Source organism: Cryptotermes secundus, unplaced genomic scaffold, assembly GCF_002891405.2.
Source record: "Cryptotermes secundus unplaced genomic scaffold, Csec_1.0 scaffold369, whole genome shotgun sequence".
Lineage (NCBI taxonomy): Eukaryota > Metazoa > Arthropoda > Insecta > Blattodea > Kalotermitidae > Cryptotermes > Cryptotermes secundus.
The window spans coordinates 1,189,559-1,212,547 of record NW_019725844.1 but is presented as its reverse complement, the minus strand read 5'-3'; the positions used below and the strand labels follow the sequence as shown (position 1 = coordinate 1,212,547).

At 42.2% G+C, this 22,989-nt stretch overlaps 1 protein-coding gene across 5 annotated transcripts in view; it reads left to right on the top strand.

Annotated features, from left to right (window-relative positions):
• LOC111863693 (torso-like protein) overlaps positions 1 to 22,989 on the top strand; it is a 125,900-nt gene that overhangs the window by 21,691 nt on the left and 81,220 nt on the right. For 2 of the 5 annotated variants that reach the window (XM_023850231.2, XM_023850230.2), the window contains exon 1: positions 10,075 to 10,290. The exons of 1 other annotated variant lie outside the window; for it this stretch is intronic. In XM_023850231.2, coding sequence (XP_023705999.1) covers positions 10,210 to 10,290 — 81 coding nt within the window. In that variant the 5' untranslated portion in view covers positions 10,075 to 10,209. Of the gene's footprint in view, positions 1 to 10,074; positions 10,494 to 22,989 lie in introns of those variants that run through there. 2 more of the 5 variants (XM_023850233.2, XM_023850232.2) reach the window with 1 other exon arrangement.

Sequence of the window (22,989 nt, the reverse complement as noted above, 5' to 3'; positions counted from 1 at the left end):
AGTGCCGGTACAATTCCATCTGTTCCCGCTGACTTAAATGGTCTAAAGATATTCAGTGCCCATCTGATTTTTGATTGGTTAATTATGACTTCGGCCAGGTTCCAGTCTACCCTGTTCGTCTTGCTTTGGCAAGTGCCCAGGGTTTGCTGACCCTGTCCGTCGTCCAAATTATCAATCAATTTTGAATCAGGAAAGTGAACCCTGAATAATTCGTTCAGTGACTCCCTTCCTGTTTTAGTATACTGCTCTTAGGCAGCTTAATCGTGCTGACCTTTTTGGTCAACTGTTTTGACATGATCCTCATGAGTCTGGCACCGCCTGGTACGTCATTGATCTCCTGGCAGTTCCTCCTCCATGAGGATCACTTGGCCTTCCTTATTTCTATGTTGTAACAGGTAAGGGCTTCCTTGTAGGTGTCCCACTGCCCTGTCCTTTTAGCTGTAATAAACAGCCATCTAGTTTTGGTTCTAAGCCCACTCAGCTGTTTATTCCACCAAGGCGCTCTCCTTGGTCCGCGAGTGGTCCTAGCCGGACAATTCCGATTAAAGGACGAGATGATAGTCCGTTGCAACTGGTCAACGGACACCCTTTATTGTGCGTATATTTCGCGAGATGGTCTCTAAATTTACCTTTATGTCGTCTTTATAAGACTCCCAATTGGTTCTCTTAGGATTCCTCTTTGTAGCTTGATCTACTGTGATGTTGCTTATTTGAAAGCATATACGAGTATATCTGTGATCCGATAGGGACGGCTCATCAGATACATGCCAGTTACTGATCAGGTTTCCTATTTTATTGGTCCCTAGTGTCAAGTCAATAACCTCCTGCCTATTGCAAACCACAAAGGTAGGCTCGTTACCTTGGTTTAGAATATTAAGGTTCGAACTCACCAAATATTCCATGAGGCATTCTCCTCTTGGGTTGATGTCAGTGCTTCCCCATAATGTGTGGTGCGCGTTGGCGTCACACCCAATGATGAGCTGCATTTACCTAAGATGGCAATATTCAACGATGTCCTTCACTTCTTTGGAAGGTGGTGGGTCATCCGAGTCATATGGAAGATAGGCTGAAGTGACGATGAGGTCCTCACAGCCTTCGCCCAATGTGTATATCATCCTCACTGTTGTGTCTCTGGAACAGAACTCCAGCAAGGGTAAAACATTAGAGTAGACTGTTCCCCCTGAATTCGTTAAGCCTCTTATTTGGCCCCCATATATCCAAAGTTCCTGAATAAATGCTATGTCTGCTTTTCCTTCAGCAAGTTGTCGACATAAAATTGCCGTAGCAGCCTTGCTGTGGTGTAGATTAATCTGAATGAATCGTATTTTATGTGTAAATGTCATGTGTATATGTATGTATGTTGTGTTCATTCTGTAATGCTGGGAAAGGTGTGCTCCAAAATACCTTCTTCCACAGCCCCTTTTACTTTGTCAGACCTGGTTTCCTCCGAGGGAGGTCCCTGATCTGGTAAGGTCGGGTTGGCGAGAGGATGGATTGTCTCCTCATCAGACTCAATGATTAATCAATTCTCATCACTGTAGATGACATAGTAAGGAATTAGGCCGAATCGGATTTAATTTTACTAAATTATGAGTATATCCATGACATTATTTGTCTAAACATTACTAGTCTTCAGTGTATGGAGTTGTGTGCTTACCGCTTACTTTGAATTCTTTATACATAACTTAGTATTTCATGCTTTTATATTTTACTTTAATTTTCTGTCCATAACCTTCTTAGTTATTTCAAGTTAAATTTTTTAACTTTAAGCTGGAAAATACTTTGTTTTCTTTTATTTTCTGAGTACATACAGGGCCGGATTTTCATTTGGGAGGGGGGGTAAACACAATATGAAGGCCTCTATCAGTACAAACAAATTTATGTTATAACAATTATTTTACTCCTTTTATGTCCTTATTTCTTGACCGCTTCTGTGGTCTAGTGGTCAGAGTTCCTACTTACAGATCCAGAGGTTCTAGTTCAATTCCCAGCGCTACCAGATCTTCTGAGAAGTATTGGGTCTAGAACGGGGTCCACTCAGCCTCGTGAGGATAATTGGGAAGCTATTTCAAGGAAACAGCGGCTCCGGTCTAGAAACCGAAATTAACGGCCATAGGGGTTCGTTGAGCTGACCACGCGACACCCTATATCTGCTAAAGTTGGCACTAACTTCTCCGACAAGCGGCGGTCACTCGGTCGGCATAGTTCGCTTGCGGACTAAAACCACGGACTTTGTTTTGTTCTTATTTCTTTTAATAACTGGAAAGCAAAGGAACCTTTCGCGATGTCTCAACAAAACCTTTGGATTCTATTTGTGTTTTGTAGAGGTCCAAGAGCGATCGCTTTGCTTGGTTCCTCTTAAATCCGACACTCGGTATTTGGAGTTACTTTCCTTTATTTATTTTTTCAGTTTGTAAGTAGCCAGAATTGATCTGACAAATTATGCAAGGGGTACCAGTTTTTCCAGTTGTGCCATTAGATTAATATTGAATACTGTGGAATGAAGACAAGAACCGACGTGTACGTACTATATATAATACGGGTGTTTGGAGACTAATCTGAAAATTATACTTTGTTTATGTCGTAATCATTTTTTAGGAATTGTACAGTTAGATTAACATTGGAGTTCAGTTTTCCAAAAGGAGAAGCCTGAAAGAAATTGCTTACAAACTTACATTTAAGTCATTTAAGAGTATTTAACACAATTAAAAACTTGTAATTATTATTAATTTTTGGCATATTTGCTTCTTTTCTACAATTCTGAACTTTTTAAAAATCCAGCGGGGGATGGGCAGATGCAGTTTGTCCCCTCCCTGTAGACTGTAAAGGGGCCCATATACGTACGAGTCTGGCTCGCGAGTCCGACTCGTCTTGGGTTGCAATGAGCCAAACTCGTCCTTGTGTGGGTCGCAAAGTTGGGAGTCAGTTCGTGCGTTTGTGGTGAAATTAATCCGAGCCTGGCTCCCGAGTCAAGCTCGCCGAGCCAGACTCGTATGTATATGGGCCCCTTAATGGATTTAATAGAATGGTTGTCAATGGGGCAAGGGTTGACGTGCTGACGTTGTGTGATGTGTGCGCTTGAGAGCAACGGTCTGTGTATTTATGTACATTATGAGTCATGGAGATAGGAACGTGTAGAGTTAGTTATGTAGATGGAATGTTTGTTGTCTGACAGGTTTATGGTGATGCTGTATGTCGGATTTTTGTCCTTCAGATAATTATCTTGTTAATAAACTGCACATACGTATATGGTGTTTTTCTAAATTATTCATGTAATGTCAATTTCTTTCGTTGTATGAATTATGTATGAGATATCTTTAGGGAGACCATATGAGTTGCTGTTTGTAGTATATTGTGACATGGCAGCTGAAAGGCCGGAATAGTGCAGCCGGAAGATACTGGCCATTGTTAGGTGACGCCGAGTAAGCACGTTCCCACTGCAACAGGTACGTCAACCGTTGCTAAGCAAATAGCGGAGCAAATACGCTGCCACGTCGTCAAACATGAAGACCACTGCTAGGCAACGAATAAACACGCAACGACAGAGAGACCCTAGAGGTCCTTGAAGACCGCTTTGGGGACCAGCAGCTGGCCGCAGCATACCGCAGTCAGCTGAAGACAAGGACCCAATGCATTGGCGAGTCACTGCGAGAGCTTACCACCGCCATCGAACAGGTGGCCCATTGCGTTTATCCTGGTCTTCCCGATGACAAATTAAGCAGAAAAGCAGACAAGGCATTCGGCAACGGCATGGGAGACCGAAGCATACAACAGCAGCTACTTCTGGGAAGCGAGAGGACACTCGTTGCTTTTATTTTATTAAATAGTAAAATAAAAAAATCCCCGTAACAGGCCGTGATAGGGTTGTGAGACGTCGAGGCTCCCACATTTTATAGACAATCGGATCAGAGATGGCGGTAAGGTTGTCAGCTTTACGCACCGGCCGCACTTTACCCCCCAGCAAGATTCTTGGTACTCATTTCTGTCAGAGGCTGAGTCGACCCCAGGGCCGTAGTGCGGCTGGAAAGATTAGGTCGATTATTAAATCCAATTACCTCTTGGGGAATCGAACTGGCAACCTTCCGGCTTTTAGCATAGTGCCTTGACCAGCTACCTAACCCCGTGCCCCTTTATTAAATAATGATTCTATCAGATTCTCAGGTCAGATGTATGGTGCCCCTTATGTTCAATTTTCAGTTGCCATCATTTTTTGGGTAAAATGGTAAATTTATATTTGAATTTTATATAGGGTTACAATGAACACGATTTTAATACAGACATCAATACCGAACGCCATCTTTGTACGATAATTAATTTCGGCGATGAAACATGCGGACGAAGAGAAAGAGAGAGAATCTCGACCTCCCCATGACACGTTCATTTGATGCACCTACGCAAAATAATTACACACAGTCCTCGTCTGGTAGGAATGAGGAATCGAGCGCGTGAATTACGTAATAATGGCTGCAGATAGTTTCTCCTATTGTACCCACTGACGATAACAGAACCCAGTTCAAGAATCTTGTCATGAAACTGACGTCGGCGTTGCCAGTTACACGGTTATCGGGAAAACTTCTGAAGGCCACTGACGCTTTGCGTTATGTGTATCTCGTTCCAGCACAACAAAACCGGCAAGGGAACACGGCATTTTTAAGGCGCGTCCACATTACTCGTGCTCGTGTGACTCGCTATGCTCGCGAGTGGACGATATGACGATATGACAAGTCACTAGACAAGCAAATTTAAAATTTTTAATTTAAAAAACTATAGCCAATAAATTAAAATACGACTACAGTCTATACACACTACGAGTAAATATACGGATCTTCACGCGAGCAACTGAAGTAGTGTGGACGAAGATTTACGGGCACAAGTAAAAGCCAGACGAGTCTCCCGACGAGCACAAGCCTGGCGAGCACGAGCACGAGCACGAGTAATGTGGCCTTGCCTTTACAAAGTAGTATTTCGCAATCGGCGTGTCGTGGCTTTCTGAATTCACTTGTCTGTCTACACGTTGAACAGTAGTTCACAAAATGTGTTATAGGCCACTTTATCTACTGTGATGATAAAGGGACGCCATTGTTAGTTAGAGTAGACGGTTACGTCTTCATTAGAAAAATCACTAAATACTATTTTCAACCCATTTCCGGTAATCATATACTAGTGGGAAAGTCAGACATGCCTACAAGGACTTTTCTTCCTTAAGGCTGCCTACACAAGGCATGACGTAACTCGTTTGTTGAAAAAATGGGCTTTAACATTCTTGCTCCGTCCCATCTTGTCACCGCATTGGCCTGCGCTCGTGTTTCTTCCTTAGATTGTGGCTACAAAGTTAGCTGACTGAATGGAACAAAGATCACATTCAGAAGCTATTAATTGCTTAGCGAGACAAGAAATTCACAGCATTTTATAGAATAAGAAGGCTCATTGCCGTGTTCACAAGGGCCCTCCACTGGTCTTTGTCCTGAGCCAGACAAATTGCGTCCATGCGATCTCATTCTGTTTCTGTAAGAACAATTATAATGCCTATGTCTATCAGATTGTCTCTTTTCTTCAGGTTATGCTTATTATTTTTATTTTATTTTTGTTACGTACCGCACTTACTCAAAAACGACATTTTTAGTCTAAATATTTCATTTATATCATGATCAGTTTAGGTGGGTTTGCCAATTTTTCTTTATATTTTTTTTATTATTTCATTTACGGGATAAATATTTCTTTCCTTTAATAGGTTCTACATCTTAATTTGCATTTATTTTCCAGCCATCTCCTTCAAAAGTATCAAAAATTTTATTTCTGCTTTATGAATTTTTCTTGCTTGAAACTGTTCTTTGGTTTGTCTTTCCAGTTTATTACAGCCCCTTCATCCGGAAATTGGTTGTGAACAGGATACGAAAGGAAACCTGCTGTGCCGGCTCCTTCTGCAGAACTGCTCTCAAACCAAAGGTTGACGGAAATAGATCAAATTTCGGAAACTAGTAATTTTAATATGTGGAAGTGCGTCCGTCTACTCACCCGAGAATATCTAGCATATTTTTATGACATTTGAAATTCTGGAATTTTACTAGAGTTCTTGTTGGGGCACACGGTAGTTTAGTTGGTTGAGGCGCTATGCTACAAGCCGGAAGGTCGCGGGTTCGATTCCCGATGAGGTCGTTGCATTTTTTAATTGACCTGATCCTTCCAGCCGCATTATGGCCCTGGATCGACTCAGCCTCTAACAGAAATGAGTACCAGGAATTTTCCTGGCGGTAATAGGCGGCCGGTGCATTAGGTCGACAAACTCACCACCATCTGTGAGCCGATTATCTAGAAAAATGTGGGAGCCTCGATGTTTCACATCCCTATGGGCCTCCACGACCTGTTATAGGGATTCCTTTACCTTCTTTACCTCTCTACATTTCTGGTTGAAACCGTGAAAAATAACGTGCAATTTGCATGAAGATCGTGCTTTTTTTGTGTGCATCTTGAAAGTCGCTTGCCAGATAGTTATAGAAAGGAAAATGTTTCTGGAAGAATTTTTAGAGATAAACAAAATATGTATTTTGCATCCAACACACTCTCTCCATAAGTCATGCAATTTTTAAGGTAATTAAGTAATGCTGAACACATGCGCTAGGGACTTGTTACGTTATGTGTATATTTCAAAGTTTGTTTACATTTTCATGCGTAATCGCTACTAAAATGCTTATCTAAGGTGTGCTATATTATTCTAGGTCCGCAAGTTAATGCATACTATATACGTACATACATGGCCGGTCACGGTAGCCGAGCGGTCTAAGGCATGCACTGTCTCCGCTCGCCTGGAAACCGGGATCGTGGGCATGAATCCCACTCAGGGCATAGATGTTTAGTTTGTGTGTGTGCGTTTTTCTGTGTTTGTGTACAGGTAGAGGCCTTGCGACGAGCTGATCACCTGCCCAAGGAGTCCTACCGAACGTGTAAGATCTAGAAAAACCGAAGTGAACGGAGAAGTTCATGGAGGTGGGCGTAGGCCCACTGGGGCTGTAGTGCTAAAGAGAAAAAAATACCTTAAAAGAGCTTAACTAAGCCTATACCTTTGAATTCTTTGACAGATTTTGCTTAATTTGGTTTACGACTCTCCCATTATACAGATATTATTATGATTACGTTTAAACAAACAAGAAACAAACTCCGTGGCTGTAGTCCGCAAGCGAACTATACCGACCGAGCGACAGTCGCTTGTCGGCGAAGTTAGTGTCAATTTTTGCGGATAGAGGGTGTCGTGTGGTCAGCGCAACGGATCCCCGCTGCCGTTAATCTCGGTTTTCTAGACAAGAGCTGCTATTTCCTTGAAATGGCTCCTCAATTATCCTCACGAGGCTGAGTGGACCCCGTTCCAGACCCACTACTTCTCAGAAAATCTGGTAGCGCCGGGAATCGAACACTGACCTCTGGATCTGTAGCCAGGAACTCTGACCACTAGACCACAGAGGCTATCATGATTACGTTTAACATACCTTACTCCTGTGATAGAGGCTGATGTAAATTTGAAACACGTCATTTCTCTAGAATCCTTCCTATCCGTTCAAAGCTCAACGGAAAAATCTGACATTTCCGAGCTGTAGCTGCAGTCTCCACAGATAACCTCTCCGTTGATGCACCCATATATGTTACAGACCTCAACAGGCATTTTGAAATTGCTGTGTCGCTGAATATGCAAGCTAAGGACATTGTAAAGCTTTAGAAAGACATTCCGAGAGTCAGTGGTGCAGCTACCTAGAAATACTCTTTTCGACGAGTAGAGATTGCAATACCGACTGAAGCATAAGTTCCCTCTACTACCTTTGATTACCGACAGCTTTTGGTCTCATTCATAAATATGACAACTCCATAGAGTAATTCTTCTTCTTCTTCTTCTTCATGGTGGCCCTATGGCCCGCTCTCACTCAAAAGCAGCTTGCGGAATTATGAATTTTAGAGACAATCAGTAGGACTCCCTGGATAGACGATCTGTCCACCCCAAGGCCTGTACGTGTACCTACGCAGGAAAGTACAACACAGAAAAGTCACAGACATACATCCTTGTCCCAAATGGGATCTGAACCAACGATTCCGGTGTTCCAGCGGCTGAAGTCCAGTAGCCACCATAGACCATGTGGACACTGATATGGACCAATTTTTAAGGGCACAAATGAACCGATACGAACATATATGAGCCTTTAGAGAGATTTTCATGTGACTGCTCACGCAGCCATCCGGTTACACGCGTCTGATTCACTGCATTTGCGCAAATCAAAAGCAACGTTTAATGCCACCCCAAAGGGCCGCAACTGCTCGTGCTTGCAGCATTATACATAGACCCAATCTTAGATCATATCTTCTCTTCAGATGGAAACCGGGTTAATGTATCTGCCAGTGGGGTAACTTTTCATGTATGCTGAAACCTAAAGCATTGACGGAAATCATTTAGAAGTATCATCGAAATTTGACACTATATTTTGCTGTGGGCCAAGATATTTTTCAAGCCCATCTGTTCTTCCGCAAGAGAAACACCTGCTTTGGGGGGTGGGAAGGTTACATTAGAAAGATATTGATAGAAACTTGGTTCAGGTCCAATAATTAATATTGGAATTATTTAACTAATAAATTAATTGACCAACTACATTCTCACAATCGTACTGGAGAAGTGTATAATCATTAAGTTAGACAAAGGCCGCGCCATAGCTCAAGCGGTTAGTCGCTGGCTTCCCATCGCGGCGGCCCGGGTTCGATCCCGGGTCTGATCATGTGGGATTTGTGGTGGACAAAGTAGTGCTGGGGCAGGTTTTCTCCGAGTACTTCGGTTTCTCCTGCCAATCTTTATTCCACCCATTGCTCCACAATCGCCCTCACCTATCATCTGGGGCTGGTACAATAGACCAGAAGTGGCCGCCGTACAAGGGACTTAGTCCCACCCCACTAGCAAATAAAGAAAGAGTTAGTCAAAGAATATACCCTTTTCTGGGACCGAACCCCCTATCACTGTGTTCACAGAATTCCATCACGCGACCGTGTCCTGAGGCAAGTCAGTTTAGTCTCCTAAACTCTTTCTTGAAAAGTCGTTTCATGTTTATCCTTCCAACAAAGATCTGTTTGTCAGAACAAGGCCCTTCCCCTTAATTTTTCTGGCCAAAATTTTGTACGCATTTCTCTTGTTCTTATGCTGCATGTTTGCCAATCGCGTCCATCTTGATTTAATCATTCTAATAATATGAAGTGAAAGTGCATATTATGAAGCCCATCAGTATGTAACATTCTCCAGCCCTTCCCTGTTTGATCTCTCCTGAGTTTGGACGATTTCCCAGCACTTTGCCCTTACAGCGAGACACGAGGTTTCTCAGCCATACGAAACAACAGATAAAATTATAATTTCTCATAAGCAAAGACACACATAGATACATATATTAACCTTCGCAAGTAATGCTTTAAGCCTGAATTTCATTCGAATTTATGTTTCACANATAATATTTGAAAATCCAATTTATGTTTCACAGAAAACGCACGGCGCTTCCATTACAAAGACCAGTTAGTTAATAATGTTTAGGAAAGTACTGTTATTTATTCTGCTAAGCATACCAATCCCAGAAATACGTATACTCCGCGAGTAGAGTTCAGAATTTTGGCATGATTTAGTTGATGGTATGAAGTCATCGCCTTGTTTGGGGTCAAATAGGGCGCAGAGAAGTAAACTACTCTAATGCAAATAGTAAATAAGCTATTCTTCAGACTAATTTGTGTTTTGCAAATCAAAGCGAATCTAACTGGAAAGTTTTTGTATTAGTGCTTCGACTCAGTTGTTAATTTCATCATCTGCTGACAAACCATCATATTATGTGTGCTTTACATGGGACATGAACTTTGCTCCCTCCATATGTTGTCCATTCCCCCATGTTTATATAAGAATATTAATAGCTGGGACTTCGTCCCAATAAATCTATGATCGAGTATGAACCTCTGCATATTTCACTACACCCCTTCCTTGCCCCCCTTTCTCCCTCCCCCCACCTATTTCAGATGACTCGACTGACCTGCGGGCTTGCTTTCATGCACGTGATAGTCCTCCAATCCGTATCTTGGACACAAAAAGTCAGTAGGTTGAAGTTGTAGTAGCCCGGACGTGTAGCTCTTGAGGGGCTATGACAACCCAAAGGCTCTCACCGTCCTCCAAAACTCCGAAACCAATTTCTCTGCTGCTAACAAGTGCAAATGGGTTCCTACTTACAGTTGATTTCTCTAGTTTGTGATTGTGAACTGGTGATAGCAAAAACCGTGACATTTTCTCAGGACGTAAGTGTGAACTCTTATCAAATGTGATTGTCAATACAGTGTTGATGAAGAGAAACCATTTGTGATTTCTATGGAAATATCATTACCTTTTCTAAAATATTGTTGCGTTAGAATGTGCTATGACTTTGCACCGCCCAGACACCTAAATAAGTCTCTGGCCTGTGTGACAGCATAAACACTGTAACTCTGGCGTTCACAGAAGGGTAAGATCATACCTTGTATTTCATTTATATTAATTACTCTGTCCGCTTTTCTTTCTGTGTGGAGTCAACAAAATTACCAGGTAAATTAAGCATTGGTATGTCATATTTTATGCCCCATGTCCCCGTTTCTTCGTCTTTTTCACCTTAACTGCAGGTGCCGCCGATTCCGTTGTTGTGCTCCTAATTACATATTTTACGGGTCTTTTTGAGAATAACTCCATGGAACAGAGACCTTGTTGAGAGGCTAACGACACTTAACGAGTTAAGAAATTCTGCGCCTTTATGGGAGCGGGAAGTACATTACCATATTCATAAAAGCATGCTTCTAGGCCTTGTCTTGAATCACTTGATTTCGGTTCATATATTCACACCCTCGTTCATTAAGATCCATTTTAATATTGTCTATTTACTTCAATGTTTGGAAGTGGTGTCTTCCCATCTAGTTTTAAGACTGTCAGTTTGTAAGCCTGTCTTATCACTGCCATCCGCACTACATTCCCCGTCCATCTCAACCACTTCGATTTGGTAACCCAAGTAACGTTTGGTGAAGAGTGTAAGTTACTATGGTTCCCGCTGTGCAGAGTTCCCCCGCAAGTTGAACATATTATTTAAGATCCATATTAACATTTTCCCCACATGAACTCCAGGGTCTGTCTCCTAAATGATCTCTTCAGGTTTTCGGGCCAAAATGTATGCATTTCTCCGCGTGTGGGTTCTGGGCTAAATTGGTTTTATTACGTATCGGCCTGACTTGCCGCTTCTTGTTCATAGCACAGAAGAACGGGGTGCCTGATGGGATTAGAATCCGCGATCCCAGCTTTTGGTTGGTATGTGCCTTACACCACACGACGGCCTTCTTGACTGGTATATTCCTTGTCTACTTCTTAAATAACCCTCATGCGATGGAACCAGAAGCTGCAATACTCAGGCCAGTTTCTGAGTCACTTCAATCCAGTTAACTTATTCGAAACCTATTTCTATAAATCTAGTTGTAATATCTGACACTAAGCGTAGATGGGAGGATGATATTAAAACGAAATCTGAAGAAATGCATTTTGAGGATTCGGAGGGGATTCATCTGGCACAGGACCGAGACCAGTGGAAGACTGTTATGAGTATAGTAATGAATCACTGGATTCAGTAAAAGAGAGAGTCTGGTTAACCAACTGAGCTAACCAGCTAACAGTTTCACAATTGAATAATATTAAAAATAATTAACGGTTTTTGGATCCGTAAGTCTACATTTGCTTTTTGAACGAATAAAGACGTAAAGATAAAAGCACGTTCGGATGTGATATTGTCCAGAACAGTGAACCTGACCGAGGCTAATGAACATGTTGACATCGCGGAGAATATTCTGTTGTGTTTTTATAAGAACATAAGGTGACTGACTTGGATGTCTTATCGCAACATACAATTAACTGGTAGTGTCATGCGTGTATTGAACTGAGCAAGTCTGATTGCTTCGGGGTATTGAAATATCACAAAAATACAGAGTTACTCTATTAATTTACCTTCTACATGAATTTAACATAACCGCATGCAATGATCATAATAATAGTTAACGAACTATTCGTAAAGATGTAGACATGTATTAACAAATAACGTCTTCTTGCCCCGTAGCTTGGAATTAAAATGATCCATGTTTTCGTAACCCAACTTTCACATAACCTTCATGCAGCATATAGGTGTACAGTGTGGCTTTAGACAGCACGTCCGTGAAGAGAATGTTCTATAGTTTGGCCGGACTTGACATGAGCTCTTGCAAGAACCTCACTGTACTACACATCGGTAATGGAAATCCAAACACATGTCTTAATAACGCGCGTGCCTGAGGCAAGGCAACCCGTCATGTGATGCCACTATCGGTGGTACCACAAACTCATTGCAACGGACGCGGGAGAATGTTACATTTCTATTACTTGTACATAGAGGGATAGGGATACAGAACTAAAAATATTCACTCGTTTGCTCGTTGTGAAGAGTGAACAATCAAAACAAACAAGTGGAAATATCTTTCAAATTCTCGGTTAATATTCTTCCGCGCCCGTTTCAATTTTTTTCACCGCGTCAAAGTGTAAATTTTAAAAGCAAATTACATCTTTATACACATTTTAACACATGATATACATATACTAAAATGCACACCATTCTACTGTAACATTGCTCGCGAACTAAAAGGCACAGGAGTGAAAACTAAATGTACCGGTACCTCAGTAGGTTATATGATCAAGTTTCTGTGACCTACATTTTATAGATGTTAAGTGAAGGCAACGTGGTGGGCCAGCCGGTATAATATGTTTCAATTTCAGTTCATACGTTGTTAACCTGAGAGGGTGGTGATGTGGAAGCGGTAGCGTAGTTCTTTGAGGCGCTATGCTACAAGCCGGAAGGTCGCAGGTTCGATTCCCGATGAGATCATTGGATTTAACAATTTACCTAACCCTTCCAGCCGCGCTATGGCTTCTGGGGTCGACTCAGCCTCTAACAGAAATGAGTGTCATGAATATTTCTGGGGGTAAAGTCTGACAACCTCACCGCCATCTGTGATCCAATTGTATGTAAAATTTGGGAGCCTTGACGTCTGAGAGCCCCATGGACCTCCACGGCCCGGTACAGGGATAGTTTTACATTTTACCTTTCCAAACACCGTATTAAAGCTTCTTGGCACTTTAACCACGGACATAGACTCGTGAAACCACAGCACGTATTTAGCTTTTTACAGTCGAAGCTTCATTTTTACCACTATGATCGTAGCGCTGCAGATGGAAAGACTTGGAAGCTAAAATGGCGCGAATTATAAACTTGATCACCTAACATATTCATATGCCTTACAATTAATGAAGAGTGTTACAGTAAAACTGTATACATGCCATATGCACAGTTTATATTTGGGACAGTGCTTCATATGTTTTATTTGTTACGTGACGGCGCACCAGTTGGTACAGAGCAATTATGGCCGCGTGGGTGGATGCAATTTCACTTGTGGAGGAACGGCTGAAGAGCAGAATATTTGTCTCACTGGTGAAGAGAGCCACCATATAGTCGTATATACATCCACGAACTTCATGAAAGAAATATAGTACATATTGTATATAAATACGCAAAGTAAATCAAGAAAATAGACATAAAATTTCTTTGATATGTTGGGTTTTTGGACTTTATCCATCGTCCTGGCTTTTAAGATAACAAAATAAAAACACGACGTTTCGGAAACTGGGTCTGTTTCCGTCCTCAGGTGAAGGAAAACACCTATTCAGTTGGGTCCGTTAGAAAGAGCTAGCCTCAATCACTGGACCAATATTTTTTTCCGAAAAATAGGAAAGGAATGATGTGGTACGTGACACATTTCTTACTATGCAGATACGTGCAAAATCTCGCATGGTGAATCCGTGGATATGGGTCAGTTGCTGCTCTAGTCAAGGCCGTCCAGTTCCTCACGTTCCCTGCCAACCGTGCCATTTCTTCCTTTGCACGCAAGCTTTTCTTCTGCGGTATGTGTTTGAACCGGTCCGGAGAGCATGTCGTCACTGCATGATCAGTGCCGCACGCGCTATCTTCCTCAAGATTCGAAGCATTTGCTAGTATCTTCCAGCATAAAGCTGCCATCCACATAAGTCTCAAAACATTATAGGAGAAAATACGACTTATCGTGCAGAAATCCAGTGCTCGTATTCCGACGGGTACCCTATTACATCTGCGAATTAACAGATTACTTAACCGTTTCATGCAGTTGTTTCAGCTGCGCATTGTCGAATGAGGTGGGAAGAAATCATGGATGAACCTGTGTGTATGGAGACGATCGTTGTCTGTTTGGAAGTACAAATTATTGGGGATCATCAGTGTAGATTTCGACATAACAGATCAACTATGGATTAGATCTTTTGCATTCATCAGATACTGGAGAAAAAATGGGAGTACAGTGGGACAGTACATCAGCTACTCATAGACTTCAAGAAACCCTGTGATTCAATTAGGAGGGAACTATTGTATAATATTCTGATAAGATTTTGGGATACCACTGAAACTAGTTAGGCTGATTAAAATGTGTTTAAACCAAACGTATGGTAAAGTCCATATTGGTAAATATTGGTCTGATAATTTTCCTATCCAGAATTGTCTGAAACAAGGAGATGCTTTATTGCCACTGCTCTTCAACTTTGCTTTAGAATATGTCATTAGGAAGGTCCAGGGAAACCAGGTGGGACGGAATTTAAATGGGACACATCAGCTGTTGGGCTGCGCTGATGATGTGAATCTACTGGGTGATAATGTAGATACCATAAAGAAAAACACAACAACTTTAATCGACGCTAGTAAGAAGGTTTATCTAGAAGTAAACACACAGAAAACTAAGTATATGTGTCTGCCTCGTCACCAAAATGCAGGGCAAAATCATGACATAAAGATAGGAAACAGATGGTTTGAAAATGTGGCACAGTTCAGATATTAGGGAACAACGATAACAGATCGAAACCTGATTCAGGAGGAAATTAAGAGGAGATTGAACTCGGGTAATGCTTGCTACCATTCAGCCAAGAACCTTTTGTCTTCTTGTCTGCTGCCCAAAAACATATAAATTAGAATATAGAAAACTATAATTTTGCCTGTGGTTCTGTATGGGTGTGAAACTTGGTCTCTAACATTAAGGGAAGAACACAGACTGCGGGTGTTTGAGAACAGGGTGCTGAGGAGAATATTTGGACGTAAGAGTGATGAAGTGACGGGAGATTGGAGAAAACTGCATAATGAGGAGCTTCATAGCTTGTACTCTTCTCGAGTATAATTAGAAAGATCAAGTCAAAGAGGATGAGATGGGCAGGACATGTAGCACGAATAAGGAGAAGATGAATGCATATAGTACATTGGTGGGAAAACCAGAAGGAAAAGGATCATTAAGAAGACCAAGGCATGGGTGTGCGGACAATCTAAAAATGGTTCTTGAGAAATAGGATGGGGTGGTATGGACTGGATTGATCTGGCTCAGAACAGGGTCCAGTGGAGGGCCCTTGAATAGCTGCACAGTTGGCGGGAAGGACACAGCTCCATGGAGTAGCATGTACCGTTTTGCTGGGTTTGAGACTCTCACGGCGCTGAGAATGAAGAGTGCTACTTCTGGATTGTGACGCCGTGTTGCCTGGGAGAAGTTTCCCGACGTTTCGAAGGAACGTATTGCTTACGTAGCTGCGCTCTATTTGCTGTTTGCTTTGTCCTGGTTATTTACTTGACTAATTCATCAACCATGAAAATGGAGACAGTATGTTCCTAAAAACGTTGGGGTGATTATACCAGACTACACGGCATCATATCCTAGACGATAGTATTCTGATTTTCCGCTTTCGTTAGCTAATTATGCATTATTTTCTCTCGTCACAGTATTTACATTTCCGCTTACGAAGGTGACGTCACTTATCTTTGTGTTGGGAGGCATGGGTGCGTGGAAAGTAAGGAAGAATGGTGTTAAAGGTCATGGATGGAGGTGCTGGGCCGGGACTTGTGTAGAGGCCGAGAGAGAAGCCGAGAGAACTCGCCTGGATGCGGCATCACGCTGCAGCTAAAACAGTGATTCAGAGTCGCCATCTTTCTTTCGAAGTGCAGTTCCCCCCACACACACACACACACACACGCACGCACGCACACGCTCTCACGGCACTGACTGTGCTGGGTTGTAACGCGCTGTAGTTCGGAGACTGTCCGACATTTCGGAGGAACATATCGCCTCCATCTTCAAGGTCGAAGACTAAGCGAAACAACTAACTCACTAACTAGTCATCTTTGGATAATCTATAAAATTTAATTTCGCCCTTTCCGTACTACAAACCTTTATACACTCTTATGACGTCTAGGATAAATTAATATATGGTGGTTACGTTACACTGCCGGTCACGGTAGCCGAGCGGTCTAAGGCATGTACTGTCTTCGCTCGCTTGGAAACCGGGATCGTGGGTTCGAATCCCACTCAGGGCATGGATGTTTAGTTTGTGTGTGTGCGTTTTTCTGTGTTTGTGTACAGGTAGAGGCCTTGCGACGAGCTGATCACCCGCCCAAGAAGTCCTACCGAATGTGTAAGATCAAGAAAAACCGAAGTGAACGGAGAAGTTCATGGAGGTAGGCCTAGGCCCACTGGGGCTGTAGTGTCAAGGAAAAAAAAAAGTATGTTTAAGGTTAATAAGGGTCGCGGGTTCGAATCCCGATGAGGTCATTGGATTTTTTTCAATTGACCTAATCCTTCCGGTCGCACTATGGCCCTGGGGTTCACTCAGCCTCTAACAGAAATGAGTACCAGGAATTAAATAAATAATTTTCCTGGGGAGTAAAGCGCGGCCGGCGCGTGAGGCTGACGTTACCGCCATCTTTGTGCCGATTGTCTAGATAGTGTGGGAGCCTCGACGTCTCACAACCCTATGGGCCTTCATGGTCTGTTACAGGGATAGCTTTACTTTTAATTTAAGGGTATAAATGAAAGGAAGAGAAAATCAGGAAAACTTTTATGAAGCTCCGGCCGTTTTCTTCCAGTTCATCATTCAAAAGTAATTTTACGAGTCTACGCTATGTAGCCTAGATGCTGACAGCGTAGTATAATGAAATACAGATAATTGTGGCTAATTCACAAAATGGCGGACTCATGTTGTAATCGACGACTGGCTCCATAATAAAGTAATTACAGTAGATGGTTTAGCAAAGTGACACGTGTAAGTTTTTCGTAGACTAATTATCTGCCTGATTAACTTATGCGTGTTTACTAGTTAATTGGATGATTAATTGAGTGGCTTACTTCATAACTGACTTCCTGACTTAGTAACTCACTAAATGACTAATTTACTAATCGACAATCTGTAAGTAACAAACGAACCAGCTCACGAAGTGACTAACTTGCTGATAGACTGTCATGCGGTCATGATTTAACTACCCTAGCGACTGACTACGGGCTAGACGAGCGAGGGGTCGGAGTTCGAGTCCCGGCAGGGTCAAGAATTTTCTTTACAATGTCCAGACCGGCCCTGGGGCCCAACCAGCCTCATATCCAATGGGTACCGGGGGCTCTTTCCACGGGGATAAAGCGGCAGGGACGTGAAGCTAACCACTCACCTCTAGCTAGTGCCGAGGTCAAGAAAATGTGGATCTATACATCAACTTCCCCTTACGCCTTCATGGTGTAGAGCTTAGTTAGTTAAGCCAAAGGACAACTTTACCGTTTTAGCTTCTTACCAATCAAATTTATCATGGTCTGTAAATTCCCGCTTGTTCTTGTGGCCAATGGTTCGCCTCCATCACAAAGTTTCACAATTGGACCCTGTGTTTAGGCAGTTTAGTTCGGTTCACATTGTAACGCTACATTAAAATACGGAAGATAACTTCCGATATGATGCTGACATTTTTATGTTTACACATTCTGTTGGCATGCGTGATTAACGTAGATACTCTGTGTGTAAACACAAACAGTATTTGCATGCTGTCAGAATTACAGCTGTGAAGTTTCTTAACCCTTTGTAGCCTGAAGTTCATGTACAGCGTTTAAAGGTTCAGCGTCTCTTCCACAGAAAACACACTTTATCTCCATTACGAAGATCAACCGATTAATGCTTTTTTTAGGGAAATAATCTCTGTTTATTCCGAGTTTCGTACGAAACATTCCAGTACAGCAGATGATATATGACAGCAACCACTGTAATTTAATTGGTTAACGGAACTCCGTTATAGGCATCAGAGACCGAAGAATGAGCAATGAATGGGTTGGCTTTGCGCTGTTTTGTTCGCAGTAAATGTTATAACCCCTGAGCTAGATCCAGGCGTTCCAGCACACAAGCGTTCGTTACAAATCTGGCGTCAGCTATAGTCGCTAATTGGTGGCCTATCAGTAACAAGGAAACGTTAATTATGACGTATGTAACGACTTATACGACGTATGACAATAAAGTTCCCAAACTCGCCACCGTGTGTTTGTTGTGGCAGCAGTAGACAGAAGCCTCAGTATAGTTTGATGATGTTGGCATATCAGCGTTTCACAGCTGTGTTGTTGTTGATCTATAGCAGTCTCTTTCTGAGTGGCTTCTATTATTGTCTGAGTGTGTTTTGGTGTGCCGTCGCCAGAAACTCATGTCTCTTGCATTACCACAATGCACCTGCTCACACGGCACTGTCTGGGAGGGAGTTTTTAGCTAGTAAACAAATAACTGTGCTGGAACAGCCTCCCCAATCACCGGATCTAGCCCCCCCCCAATTGATTTTTTCTGATCCAGGAGTTAAAGGAAACATTGAAAGGAAGGTATTTTAATGATATTAATGACATTAATGACGCCAGGAGTAATACGACGGCAGCTCTGAAGGCCGTTCCACAAAACCAGTTCCAAAATTGTTTTGAAGGATGGACTAGGCGCTGGCATCAGTGCATAGCTTCCCAAGGGGAGTACTTTGAAGGCGACCATAGTGATATTCAGCTGTGAGGTATGTAGCACTTCAGAATCACTGATTAACAACGCGTCTGTCTCCCAATACATCTGAACCAACATAATTTTCGTGGAAACCCCGTGTGAACATAAGCCACTAGAGATCACACTATAGCTACACTGTAATTTTCTCTGGCCGACGGTACCGACATGCAAGCCGTGTGAGTGTCTGGATACGAACTGCAATACTGCCGATTATTGAAAGGATCAGTCGATTTGTGTAATATTACTCGTGCACGTCTTCGAAACATGTATATCTTTGTAAGATTTGAGGCTTTCACGGCGGTGACTATGAAGAAAGCAGTCTTCTGGGATTTGGCACCGTGTATATGTGGTGTTAACCGACGTTTCGCAGGAACGTATCGCCTCCATCTTCAGGGTAGAAGGAAAAATATGAAAAAGCCGCAAGCGAAGAGACCGTGAGAACCGGCAAAAGCAGCTTGCGGATTTCTTATATTTTTCCTTCTACTCTGAAGATGGAGGCGATACGTTCCTCCGAAACGTCGGTTAACACCACATGTACACGGTGCCAAATCCAAGAAGACTGCTTTCTTCATGTATATCTTTGTTAAGATTATTTTTTTCCTTTATAATCGACGTACCCTAAGATCTCCCAAGTAGTTCCTCTTAGCCAACTTTCCTAATTTTGAAATAATAATAATGAAAGGAGTCTTATGAGATGAACTTGCTGTCTGTCTGTCCTTCTATCTTTGCCTCCTAATTTTTGTTAGGGGGCTTGTGAGATCACCTGTGTGTCTGAGTTCCCCCTACTTTTTTTTTCTTCATTTTCTATGCGGTTCGTGTCGTATCAAAAGGAAGTAGGTGATTAGTTCTTTCCAGAACTGTTTTGTAATTCTAACATTTCCGCGAAGGTAGTGAGTAGAAACTCAACAGCAATAAACCAGTTAATTTATGGGAAAAGTAATGGCTAACTTTAATTGGATGAGATGGGGCACTACACGTTGAACGCGTGAGAAGACATGAAATGCATATAAAATTTTGATCGGAATATCAGAATAGAAGATACACCTGGCAGATCTAGATTTAGAGCGGGTGGTCGCTTATCTTAGATAAATAGATTGAACCAGATTAAACTAGCCGTTGATAGGGTGATTACACCTGCTGGCTGATAGATGGCATATGTACTAGTTCTCTATTGCAGCGTCCTTGGTGCTACGGTTTGACTGTTTGGCTTCCGTCTTCAGCGCAACTCAGCGATGCTCGGAGTCTGTGATGTTTATTTACCCATTCATTGCTTGATGACACCGTACAGTATGTTTCCGTGAAATTTATCGGCGGAGTTAAAATGCAGAGCTAAAATAACTGACGCGACCATTGCAAGTGCACCAAATTAATAACATCTCTAATGATGCAACATGCTGTGTAGTGTTAATGAGTAGTAAATGGTTAAGTCATTAGCTCAGAACAACACTGTAGGAATTCCGTAGAAAATGGAAACCACATAATCAAATGGCAGACGTAGCGTATAAAGATTGCGCGGTCACACACATCGGTAGTGTTAGTATACGGTTCAGTCAATTATATTAACGAATTCTTTGCTTCTGGCAGTGGTTGGCAGTTACTCAACTTGTGAAGATATTCCCTCCTTGTATTGAATTGTAAGTTTCAAAATTTATTTTACAAGCGCTTGCTATTGGCCTCTAACGTTAGCAAGTTGAATTCACATTTTCGCACCGTATTATTCTACGATTAATTTCAATATTATCCTCCTAGCTACGTCTAAAATCCAAGTGGCCTCTTCCCTTTATATTTTCCGACCAAACTCAAGACAGCTGGGGCTTCTGTTCTCTTGCTAATCCAATTATAAATTCTAATATGAAAAAGAAATAGATTTCAAGTAGCTCTTCTAAACAAGCATTTTTCATGAAAATCAGGTCTGCTATCAATTGTGAAGCTACCTAATATTGGAAGATCCACCTACCGATAAAATTAGTACAATCACGAACCAACAAGTTCAGAGCTCTATCGGCGAACTGTATTATCATAAACTCTCGCAGTGTTATTACAAGATTTTTGTATTGATGGCCATTTTATTACTCCCACTCTCACCGTTCTTGAATTAGATGTCATGAGTAAGGCTATATTGTGCGAAGTGTACAGATTATGAAGCTCGTTATTATGTAACTATCTTCATCATTTTTTGCTACGTATCTCGACGTAACTTCCTTAGCACATCGCTCTCCATGTCCTTTAATACACTTTTGCTGTGGGCGAAGCACCCAGTTTCCCAAACATAACCGAATAGAGATGTAATACCCATATTAACTATTTATATCGAGATTATCTTTCAGCTTGTAATTATAACACAGATAGTCTAAATAAAGGTAAAAAAAAAGGTGAAGCCATCCCTGTAACAGGCCTTGGAGACCCATAGGGTTGTGTGACGTCGAGGCTGCCACATTTTCTAGACAATCGGCTCACAGATGGTGGTACGCGCCGACCGCCCCCTTACACTCAGGAAGATTCCTGGTACTCATTTCTGTTAGAGGCTGAGTCGATCGCAGGGCCATAGTGCGGCTGGAAGAATTAGGTAAATTGATAAATCCAATGAACTCATCGGGAATCTAACCCGCTACCTTTCGGCCTGTAGCGAAATGCTTCAACCAACTACGATACCGTGTGCCCCCTTAGACCTTCTAAACATATCTGTTTCTCTTTTTGTATTATAGTCACTTTATGTAACAGACTCGTAAACTGGGTGGAGAATATGTCACAGAGAAGCCAATCAGTGATAGGCGACTGCTAGATTCAGAACGCCCAGGAATGAGTAGGCTCGCAGACGTGAACCCAGTATCATGGAAATGATTGAATGATTTGTGACTAGCCGATGAAATAGAAGCGACAGATGTCAACACACANCACGGTGTTGTCGCTTGCAGATTTCTTATACTTTTTCTTCTACCCTGAAGATGGGGGCGATACGTTCCTCCGAAACGTCGGTTAACACCACATATACACGGTGCCAAATCCCAGAAGACTGCTTTCTTCATAGTCACCGCCGTGAAAGCCTCAAATCTTACATGACGTTGTAATGGCCGTGGCCTGTTTCTCGTGGTACTATCATGTCGGTCTCGGAGAGAATGAGGACAACTTCGGGATTTTTCGGTCAGGGTTAAGATTCGACTCGAGTACTTCCTGAATACAAATCCGGAAGTGTCCCGCTATGAACATTTGCTCCGTGCAGTTCTGTGGAACCAACCTACATTCTATCCTGAATTTAGAAGACTTCGGTTTTAGATTTCGGGTGCTTTTCCTCCGTGCCTCCAGGCAGGCTGTAGGACAGTTACATCACGTCGCGACCGCTTCAGTCAACATTTCATTTTTCACTAATCATCTCATTCGACGCCAGAACAGTGCAAAAGCTGAGACTGGATTTGAGGTTCTCACAGCAGTAATTAAGATGTCACTTCTAGGAAGTAACGCAGTACAGTCCGAATAAGTTCACACCGACGTTTCGGAGGAACATACTGCCTTCAGTGCTTTGCTTTCTGCCTACCTCTTGCTAGTTTCTTGTTCGGCTTTGAAGATGGAGGTGCCTCCGAGGCGTCGGAGAACTACCAGAAAACATGGCGTTACGAGAATCGCTGCATGTTATTACGCTATTTGACACGAGATGAGTGCTGGGTGCACTTGTGTATAGGAACTGTAGAAGGCCATGAGATTGTTTAGAATCAAAACAACAGGATGTTCTCAGAAGTGTAATTAGTGTAGGTGTTTCTCAGAAATTGCAAGCGGATGTATGCAGACAAACTGATACTCTTCTGTGCTATGCCGAGGCCATGGAAATCACTGTCAGTCTTTACGTGTTAGTGCTCTCCCTGAGTACTTCTCCATACGAAATTTACAGCGTCTAAAACTGTTTAGTAACTTTGGAGACTAAATTTGTCATTTTTGGAGATGAAATTTTCATCTTTTAATGCCGTTGTTAGCTAGCCCTTAAAATTAAATTGGTGTATTTAGAGCAATTGTCTCATTTTGCAGGCGAAACATACAGATGTGCACCACGTCTGCATATGTAAACTGGCTAA